The sequence below is a fragment of the Mytilus californianus genome, unplaced genomic scaffold, assembly GCF_021869535.1.
Source record: "Mytilus californianus isolate M0D057914Y unplaced genomic scaffold, xbMytCali1.0.p SCAF_7, whole genome shotgun sequence".
Taxonomy (NCBI): Eukaryota; Metazoa; Mollusca; class Bivalvia; order Mytilida; family Mytilidae; genus Mytilus; species Mytilus californianus.
The window spans coordinates 61,611,106-61,622,209 of record NW_026262723.1 but is presented as its reverse complement, the minus strand read 5'-3'; the positions used below and the strand labels follow the sequence as shown (position 1 = coordinate 61,622,209).

The 11,104-nt window shown below is 32.9% G+C and overlaps 1 protein-coding gene across 1 annotated transcript in view; it reads right to left on the bottom strand.

Moving 5' to 3' along the window:
- Positions 1–1,414: 1,414 nt before the first annotated feature.
- Positions 1,415–11,104, bottom strand: part of LOC127708531 (uncharacterized) — a 60,123-nt gene continuing 50,433 nt past the window's right edge. Inside the window, exons 10-17 of the mRNA XM_052213429.1 lie at positions 9,474–9,608; positions 9,095–9,215; positions 7,699–7,946; positions 5,113–5,346; positions 4,144–4,594; positions 3,607–3,770; positions 2,004–2,237; positions 1,415–1,674 (exon numbers count right to left, since the gene is read on the bottom strand). Of these exons, the coding sequence (XP_052069389.1) occupies positions 1,441–1,674; positions 2,004–2,237; positions 3,607–3,770; positions 4,144–4,594; positions 5,113–5,346; positions 7,699–7,946; positions 9,095–9,215; positions 9,474–9,608 (1,821 nt within the window). The 3' untranslated portion in view covers positions 1,415–1,440. The remainder of the gene's footprint in view (positions 1,675–2,003; positions 2,238–3,606; positions 3,771–4,143; positions 4,595–5,112; positions 5,347–7,698; positions 7,947–9,094; positions 9,216–9,473; positions 9,609–11,104) is intronic.

Here is an 11,104-nt window from a genome sequence, read left to right as displayed (position 1 = left end):
ACAGTTTGAGGTTAAAAGTTTTTTACACGTGAAGTCACTTTGTCAAACCTTCATAAACATTTAATGACCCTTGGTAAACGCTTTGGTTTTTATGATTAAGTGATAATGTCTCAGTCTTAATTTTAGATATTTATTTTAATTTGCAATTGATAATTGCTTTTAGTCTAGGATTAAATTAACTTTTTAAGACAGTACTAACTTTGTTAAACCTTCATTGAATGTTTTGAAACTTGGTTATACTGGTAAGCTTCTTCAAGATAAAGAAATAGCATCTGAAGTAATTTAAAACTGTGTGATTTTTTTTTTTTTTTTTTTTGTATTTTGCTGATACATGGACCTCCTTTTTGTATTTCAACATTTCACTTTTACACTGACAACAGCAATCGCATGCGAGACATATGGTTTCGCGGAACCCTTGACGAATGTTCTATGGTTTAACTTGTAATTTGTCAAAAAAAATCATGTAAATCTGTATTGACTGTCTCTTAAAGTTTTTCAGAATTATAAAATCGTAAATCAATTGAAAGTTTCTGATTAATTATAACATCGAAAAACTTCAGTCCCCTCAATTTTTTACTCTGGGCGATTTTGTCTTTGGCATATTGTACAGACACCTGCCTATTATTGAAGACTGTAGGTCAACATCTGAGTGTCTTTATGTTATTCGTGTTATATCGCATTCATTTCATTTCCTTTGATTTATATTATTTCACTTCAACAATACTTCACAGAAACATGTATTACTCCCAAAGATTCATAATAATTTCTGGATAAACAAACAATCGCAGAACACTGCTAAATCACATTAGTACAAATCTGTATATACGGTATGCCATAGGTATTTTATGATTCACAATGGTATTTTTAAGCTTAATGCAGATTTGAAAAGGGACAATAATTCGCAAGCATTTAAAATTTAATGCGACTCGGTTTATCAAGTATTTAGTTATAAATATTACTATTTACAGTATTGATAAAGTGTTATTGTCATTTACTAGCACTGGTCGATACCACCACTGGTGGACTGGTCATCAACTCAGTAGTCAGTGCTTTGGTACTGACATGATTTTAACAAATTTTTCGTAAATTCTCCGTAGATGAATGTGACTATTTGTTTAGGTCCCTTTTGCTCATATTGACCTTTACGTGTTTAGGTCTTATATATCATTAGCTTTCGAAAGTTTAGGTTTAAGCGTTCATGATGAAGGTAAATTCAGAATCGATCTACGGACGAACGACATTTATAAATTTTATTTTCATTTACAACCTTAATTAATCAGATGGCATATTTCTTGAAATTGATAATACCAGGCATGATATATTAAACATATACAATAATCAGAATATTGTTTCAGTCTTAAATAAACACGCAGGTTTATATGGAATTAAAATGAAAAAATCTGTATGACACTTGATTGTTAATCAACAAGTAAACTCAGTTTAATATGAAGAAAATGTAATCGTGTTTCTGTTTGTAACTGATATCAAAGAATAGAGGCTTACCGATCTGACGCCATCAGATAATTCCCTTATCCCTGTATCTCCATCTTCTCCACATACTATAAAGCCTATCCTCGACTTAGTACCTGCCCCTCTTCTCATTCCTGTATAAACTGTTACAAGGTAATAATATGTGTCGTCCACGAAGTTGTCAATCAAAGGTGTTACTCCCCACTTTAAAAAGAGATTACGAATTTCATTCTGTATTTATTGTTTATATATATGATAATTCTTTAATTTCAAATATGGTAAAGTATTGAGTGCATACCTTAAAGTCTTTGGAGTTAATGAAAAATAACACTGAACGGAGAAAGGTGTTTTACAATATTCATCTAAACTAATCAACCACAATGCACTGTGTTTTCTTACAATTCTGTAACAAATAAAATGGAAACCAGCAGAAAACAAACTTTGCATTATTAATCTAAATATAAATTATGCCTTCGATTAACTTAAAGGAAATAAATTGTGTTAATTAGTCAATATATTAAAAGGAATTTTACCCTAACAATATCTCTCTTATCTTGATGTCTCGCCCAAATAAGAAGCAGTAAGTATATTGCTAGTACACCAATAAGAGTCCCGAGCACAGCTGCTTGATTGGCTAAATCAAAACGTAAGAAAACTGTGGAGAAGTCGATTGTATTTGGCGCCACATAAAAAGTGTTACCAAATGTTAAACCGAAAGCTGGACGACATGTACATTCTATTGTATTTTGACTTGGAAACCAATCCATCTGAAAAATTAAAAATATATGTTTTATTAAATCTCATATTACAATTGTTGATGTAAGCGAAGCTTTATATTAGTTTGATTGCTGGCATTTTTTTCATAAAAATATTCAAAATTGCTATCATTATAGAACGTTTGTATTTTGAACCACATACTAATTTTGAACATTCATCTTCATACAATGTACTAGTAAAGTTAAAACGTCCCCCTTAGATATCCTAATTTCTTGATTTTAAAACAATTTCCTGAATTTTTTTTATATCAAAAACCATAAAAACCCTACCAAAAACCGGACGCAAAACAGAGAAAAACAACTTGGTTTATCCCTTAACTGCATTGAATAATGTAAACGAATAGCATATACTAGATTGCCAAAGAATTGAAATAATATATATGTCCTTTCGAGTATACAGTATATAAACAATATTTGTCATATAAAGTTGGATAATGAAAAACGACGTTTTTAAGATACTTGAGTTAATTTAAGATATATTAAGTAGGATGATTCTTGCAGATAATACATCTGCACTGGAAGTGTTTATATTACCCATGATGCGTGAAAACGTACTTTTGACCGCATGGTATGTTTTTTTTTTTTTGTATATGCTTCATATACGCTTAATTCAAAAGGTTTGTACATTCAGAAAGATAAAAACAAATTAAAATCTTCTGTATGTATATCCATGTAGTAATTTTCTTATATCTATATACATATTGAAAGTAATACATCATTATTTCAAAAAGTACTAGTTAAGGACTAGTTACCCACACCTGGCATTTCATGCAATAACGGACCTGTTGCTATGGCATACTGCTGTCACTGGTACTACACCGGTATTTGTAGTAGCAACATTATGGTATTAGTAGTAGTAGCAGTAGGAGCAGAAGAAGACGTAGTAGCAGTAGTAGCAGTAGGAGCAATAGCAGACGTAGTAGTAGTAGTAGAAGTAGTAGTAGTAGAATTGGTAGTAGTAGAATTAGTAGCAGCAGAAGTAGTAGCGGCAGTAGTAGCAGTAGTAGTAGTAGTAATAGTTGTAATATAGTAGAACAAGTAGTCGTAGTAGCAGCAGTAGTAGCAAGAGGAGTAGTAGAAGTAGTAGTAGTAGTAGTAGTACAAGAAGTTGAAGTAGTAATAGAATAAGTAGTAGCTGCAGAAGCAGTAGTAGTAGCAGCAGCAGCAGCAGCAGCATTGGTACAGTAGCTGTAGCAGTAGTATAACTGGGTTTATTTTCTTAATACATTAAATATTTTCACATATTTTCCTCCAGAAAGAATTCATGTTTTAGTGTCCTCACTATGTATGTATGTTAACCTATAGTAGTTTCAGTTAAAGGAATATGAATATTTGTAAATAAGCAATATTAAATTATTACCTCACAGTTGCTTGAATCCCAAGATTGTCTTTTGGGATCCCACTCTTTACAATTTGACGTCACTATGTGCAAATGATATGGCATCAATTCGGGTTCTGATATGTTGTATGATCCATTAGCAAATTTACCGGTAGTTGGTTCCCATACGTAGCCATTGAAACCAGCTGCAAAATGGAGACTTATTTTTTAAATGCAAACTACTTACACTTTATAGTTTCTCGAGAATTCGTAAGTCATTTTATTTACAGTATTAATGTACTCAATTAATACCCGATCGATGCACCTACTGTAGCTCCGTTTTGGGGTTAATGTACATCCGAGCGTCTACCCTTAATTTTTTTTCTATTTCATACATGAATTTGTGAGATCTGGATATCGTTTTACTATGGTAACCTTAATATCTGTATATCAAATATGTAAGATATATTTCAAAAAACGCTTTGCACTAGACATGCGTTTCGTCTACACACGACTCAAATAAAATATCAAACCAATCTGTATAAAAAATACGATAAAACTATTTTTGTTATTTCTTACCCACTTTACTGTTTGGATGTAGAGCAACATGCATTTCACCAGTTGTAGAAAACAATTGAGGAGGGAAGCACACCATCCAGTCATTGTAAGGTGAAATTTCTCCTTTGGCTTCGTAATTCAAATGAGTTGGTTGAGAATCGCCTTTCACATAGACATCATATGACGTCACATAGTTCGGAACTCCCTCTGCTGGATCGACGGAAACACAAACGTAGTCTCCAGCGTCACGGTAGAAAAAAGAGTGATACAAGAGATTCGAAGCATCGCCTTCCGTGTAGACAGGTAAGTTCTGTGTAGATTGTAACGTTCTGGCTGTTTGATTAATGGCTACTTCTGTTTGACTCAAATTGTCTTCATTTTCATCTTTTAAAGATAATTTATGAACGTTAGACGTAACCAAAGCAGTGTCTGAGGTACCAGCTATATACACATTTTGTGGGAAAACTGCAATCTAAAAAAAAAGTTATATATTAAGGCAAAAGTATATTAAGATAAGTTATGTTCAAATCTCATTAAGAAGATAAAATGATTTTAAAAAATTAAACACTAAATTTAGTAAATATACAATTGTTCAACAAAAATAGTAAAAATAGCGTATTTAAAAACCGTTATTTAATAAAAATATTTGTAGGAAAATTAGACTTAAAGTCACCGAGTGTATCATTAGCAAGTGAGTGCATCGTCACTGAAATGATTTTTATCATGCCTTCATTAAGTTCTCCGTTGATATTTTTTTATTTTAGTAAGATACTAAAGTTGCAACTTCATCAGACAAAGTTTACCTTATGTACATTTTGGGATTTTTTGTGTCCTTTTTTTTGGTCAAATAGCTCCTCAACTATTCAAGTATTTATGTATCATCGACATTCAAATTCATGGGTTTGAGCGTCCTGATGAATAAAAATCCACAGAAGTGATGTAAACGCACCACATTTTAAAGTATTATTTTCAAAGCTTAACAAATCGTACCCCAAATAAAGTTGTATCATTTGAATCTGTACTATAACCAAAGCTCATGACAAGTGTCGAATTCTGGAGTAACCCATTGGCTACGTCATTCAAAGCTTGAAGTGTTGTTTTAGATATGTACAGATTAACATTGTTTGTGTCGAATATTGTTTCACATCCTTTACATGTCATATTCAATCCCTGGTCAATAATCACTTGCAATGCTGCGTCTATTGATGTATCTGTTAATGATGCCTGAAAATATTAACAAAACATATAGTTGTTCCATCAAAAATATCTGATCAAAACCTTATAAATGGTTTTTTATTCATATGAGCCGAACGACATACAGAAATTTCTCAGGACGAATGATAAGAATCTAGAACTATCCTTTAACTTATAAATGGTTTCTTTATTCATATGAGCCGAACGCCATACAGACATTTCTCAGGACGAATGAAAAGAAGCTAGAACTATCCTTTAACTTGACGTTCCGCTATTTAGATGATGTCTTCTCATTGAATAGTTTAAAGTTTGATGACTTTGTTGAACGCATCCATCCCATTAAACTTGAATTAAAGGATACAACAGAGACAGTTAAATCTGTCTGATATCTTGACTAAAATCTAGTAGTTGACAATGATGATCGCTTGAGAAACAACTTTATGCAAAACGGAAAGAACTCAGCTTCTTAATTGAGAATTGACCATTTCTACGTAGCTACATACCAGCAGCTCCTGCATATGGAGTTTATATCTCCTAGTTGATACAATATTTCAGAGCTTGCATTTCCTATGATGATTTCTTTGATAGAAGATTGTTGTTCGCAAGGAAGCTAATGAACCAAGATTTCCAAATGGTAGTGTTGAAGTCAATACTTTGACAGTTTTACAGACGTTTCTATAATTTTTGGTTGACAGTTGGAATATCAGTATCACAGACGAGCACGTGTATGTTTCATTTGTCGTAACGATAATTTGAGATTGTGACAATAGTGGAGCACCTAAGTTCACCCCAATTATACGTAGGGATTTTTTTGCTTAGTCTTTTGTTTTCTGTGTAGTGTTTTGTGAAATTGTTTCTTTTTTTAAAAAAATACATTGTGTATAAAATAATAATATAACATCTACACACGCTTAAACACATGTCTTATGTCTATCTCTAGATTCGCCTTCCGTGACAAGGTAACACTACGACTATTGAAGTTATATTTTTTATATAGCGGATGTGGTCGAGTGGTCTAGAGCGCTGGACATGAGGCTAAGCGATTGGTGCTGTAGTGTATCAAAGGTGTGAGTTCGAATCCCGCTGAGGGACGGACAAAAATTTGTCAGCAGAAAAATCTAATTCTAACACTGTTGGGTGTAATTTTCAGACTTATATAAATATTTGTATTAACTATGTATCTCTATCACACTGAGATCCAGTGAGCATATATATTGTATGGTTGTCACTTGTTTAGACTTGTTTGTATGATATACTTATTTCCAGTGACTGTATAATGAATTGAATCATTATCCCATACGGTATATAAAAATTGTTGAGTTAGATTGCTGACAAATAAAAAAATACATTGTGTATAAAATAATAATATAACATCTACACACGCTTAAACACATGTCTTATGTTTATCTCTAGATTCGCCTTCCGTGACAAGGTAACACTACGACTATTGAAGTTATATTTTTTATATAGCGGATGTGGTCGAGTGGTCTAGAGCGCTGGACATGAGGCTAAGCGATTGGTGCTGTAGTGTATCAAAGGTGTGAGTTCGAATCCCGCTGAGGGACGGACAAAAATTTGTCAGCAGAAAAATCTAATTCTAACACTGTTGGGTGTAATTTTCAGACTTATATAAATATTTGTATTAACTATGTATCTCTATCACACTGAGATCCAGTGGGCATATATATTGTATGGTTGTCACTTGTTTAGACTTGTTTGTATGATATACTTATTTCCAGTGACTGTATAATGAATTGAATCATTATCCCATACGGTATATAAAAATTGTTGAGTTAGATTGCTGACAAATAAAAAAATACATTGTGTATAAAATAATAATATAACATCTACACACGCTTAAACACATGTCTTATGTCTATCTCTAGATTCGCCTTCCGTGACAAGGTAACACTACGACTATTGAAGTTATATTTTTTATATAGCGGATGTGGTCGAGTGGTCTAGAGCGCTGGACATGAGGCTAAGCGATTGGTGCTGTAGTGTATCAAAGGTGTGAGTTCGAATCCCGCTGAGGGACGGACAAAAATTTGTCAGCAGAAAAATCTAATTCTAACACTGTTGGGTGTAATTTTCAGACTTATATATATATATATATATATATATATATATTTCCTTTTTTATTATGGCGTTGTCAGTTTCTATCGACTTATGAGTTTTTAATGTCCCCATGGTATTTTTCGTCTCTTTTTTACAAGCAGGATAATATTTCCCAGGTAATTTTTTACATTCTTTACATGCGTTTATGTAGTGTATTCGTTATAGCAAAATGGTATCCTTGATCAAAAACTAATGTGCAATCGTGCATACTACTTGTTTAATAAGCACATTGCTTCTCGTGATAGATTTGAAGAAAAATCTTACCAAGTCCTGTCGTTCTTCAAACTTGGCCTGTGAAATCCTTGCCCTCATTAAGTATAGTCCATTGCGCTCCTCGGGAGTTAATTCACCACCTTCCATTATGTTATAAGCTTCATCCCTATATATTTTTGCCAAAAAGTCTACTTGTTTACGTGCGTCTGCTGTTGTTGCTGATATTAATGCTAAGCCATTGTCGGGAAAATTTGAAGTCAGCGTAGCTCCAACTACGGCAGACACCAAGGCCATGATAGCTGAATATAATTAAAATATATTTATTTCATATTATTCACTTTCGTTCACAAACTTTGCATAAGGGGACAACCATTTAACTCTGACAGGGGGTCTGGCATTTGATGAGGTTCGAATATTTATTTCCAACTTAAAGGCGGCCAGATTATTTACTTTTACAAAGTGAAAACATATCTTTTGATTTGATAAAGTAGTAACTCCTTAGTATCTTACTGTATTTGTATTTATTCTTGATATTTGGGTTGTGCAGATAATCAGGTTTTTTTTCAGCAATAACAAAATCCTATGTTCCAATCGTATGGCGTTTCAATTGTTACATTACTCGCGTGTTTGTTCATATAATATGAACTTCATAAGCACAAATGTGCGCCTTACATAAAAACTGTCCCAGTAGGTTTATGAGGACAAATGGCTGAAATCAACACGGCATAAGATTTTCGGCTACCATTGGTTTACAAATACGATGTTATTGTGTCTCAACTCACAAACGGGCATGTTGTCGCGGTCTTGGATCTTTTGATACCAGAACAGTTGTCTAATCTGTAAATCTAGCAATGGTGTTCCATTTCGTATTGTGTCATTTAGACTGAGTGTGGATTCGAATGATGCATGCAAAGCAGGAGAAGTTTAGCCTGTCACGTAGGCAATATCGATCTGTTCGGAGTCCATACCACTCCCTCAGATTTTTTTCTTGATTTGTTTATGCTAACTGGATTTACGAGATTTGAACATCGGTTTTCTTTGTTACCTGTTATATATATCTTTTCCCTTGAAAAATATTTGTTTATAAATTTTGCATGATCAATCACTGCTTGACAGTTGTGTATTAGGGTGATCTGTTTTAGAAATAGTTAACTTTTGTAGATTTGAAAACTGAGGTCTTAAACACGAAAACCGGAATAGGTTAACCTTATGTATATTTATTTAACAATATGCATCATGCTAGTCGTTGCTTTATAATAAAATCTTGAAATCGTGTGAATTTTGTTTACTGTACAATAAACATAATATCCATTCAAAACATAGAAAATGCTGACAAAAACGTTTAGGTAAAAGATCAGAATTGTGTAATACTTGCACATATAACAATATCAATTTTTCGTATTAAAAGATGATGACAAATTTTTTCGTACTTAAATATGGGTCTTACCAGTAGATGTTGTTTCTAAGCGTGGATCTGAACTATCAAACAAGGCATCAGATGTTAATGCAGTTTCACTTGCGTTTTTGAAATTTGTAACTAGAATTGTTAATGCATTGGATGCTGATGTCTGTAAAAAACGATGCAATGAATGAACTGAATAATGCAGTTAAAATGCTATACGATTTTTTTTTCGAATAGTCCTGGTAAGAACTTTTATACAAATATTCCACACATTCGTTACGTTTCTCTTTTCATATTTCTGCTTTTGAATAAAAAGTGCAGAATACGATTACTGCTAAAAAAAAAATAGAAATATCTACATGGATCTTTATATAAAATTCAATTCAAACTAAAGGTTTCAATTCACCTACTTTAAAAGACTTACCCCAGAATCGGTATTAACTATTTGATTGGAGCCGAGAGCAGTTGCGAATGCACTGCTTGCCATTTCTATCATAAAAAATGTAGAAGCATTCGACTCCAACTGATCTTCCATTTGTTTTGTCAAATTTTCAACAGCCTATGGAAAAACAACAATTCCTAGTTAATTGAAATATGAATCGATAATTTAAAATATTTTTATCTTGTCCACAATTATAACAGTATTGAATGTAATTAATCACAAAATTTGTACTTGCCATTAACAATGTCAATGTTGCATTTTGTGGAGCAAGAACTGCTTACCGTTCCAGAGCTTCTTATGTCATCACAGTGTTTGATAAATCGTGTTGCCAAATCTTAGTTTTCCGTTTAGTATTTTGTGGAAGATTTTTGTCTGTTAATTTTTCCTTTCGGCCATGGTGTTGTCATTACATGTAGTAAACTAATGGTATTTTTATTGTCCAATTGGTATATTCGTCCTGTTTTTAAAAACGATCATGCCGTCTTAGAAAAATTGAGTGATTTGTTCTAGATCTGAGCCGTTAACTCCTTCATACATACTTAGTTTTTGACAATTCTTGCAATTATTGTAATGTTTCTCCGTTGTTTCTCGCATTTTACTTTGCAAACTTTTGGCTGAGATCGATTCAAATGCACGCTTACTAAAAGGTTAATACAAAACATATGTTTATGCTTATTTTGTTATCGTGTATGTCGAGCAATCATTCTATCAATATTAAATATAGACTAACAAAGGCCAGAGGTTCCTGACTTCGGGCAGGGGCAAAAATGCGGCGAGATTAAACATGTTTTGTGAGATCTGGAACCTCCCCCTACACTTCTAGCCAATGCGGAATAAACAAACACACAGCAATACGCAGATTAAAATTCAGTTTAAAAGAAGCCCGAGTCCGATGTTAGAATAGGTAACAGAAAAACTAAGCAAAATGACAATAATCAACATTAATTAACAAAGGAAAACTAGCAGTTACTGACATGCCACCTGCAGACCTCAAATAAACTGATTGAAAGATTATGTTTTCATCATACAAAAATCATAAGATACATGGATTTTGAACAGGTCTTAGTTGATGAGATTTTACGATTTACTTCATTATTTCACTTTGATTCAATATTTCCTAGACTTTCATGTAAATATGCCACCTCCATCGTCCAAGGCTATGTCATTCTTTAAACGAAATGCAGACTCCAAAATAGTGAAATGCAAATTATGCGAATGGAATTTATGTATACTGGGTGGTGTGAGTAACACACTTAATCATCTCAAATTTAAACTTCACAAGATTTTTTGAGACACCAGAGAAATGAAACAATTACCCGTTTCAGACTTTGTCAGTTCGCCGATTTCAAAAAGATTTTAATCTACACAATCTGAAGTTATTAAAAAGGCCATAGTTGATATGGTAGCTATATATAGTATTGAATTATTAATAAAAGTAAAACTTAACCAGGAATGCTCAAAGCCAAGACTTATAATGCCCGAGGATAAACTTCAATTCGTCGTATCATAAAACCGTGCATTTGTACAGGACTGTACATAAGGCTTTAATCGGTTAAAAAAGATTATCCGAGTAACCGGTTAGGCATTTTTTTTCAATTTGAAACACTTATTAA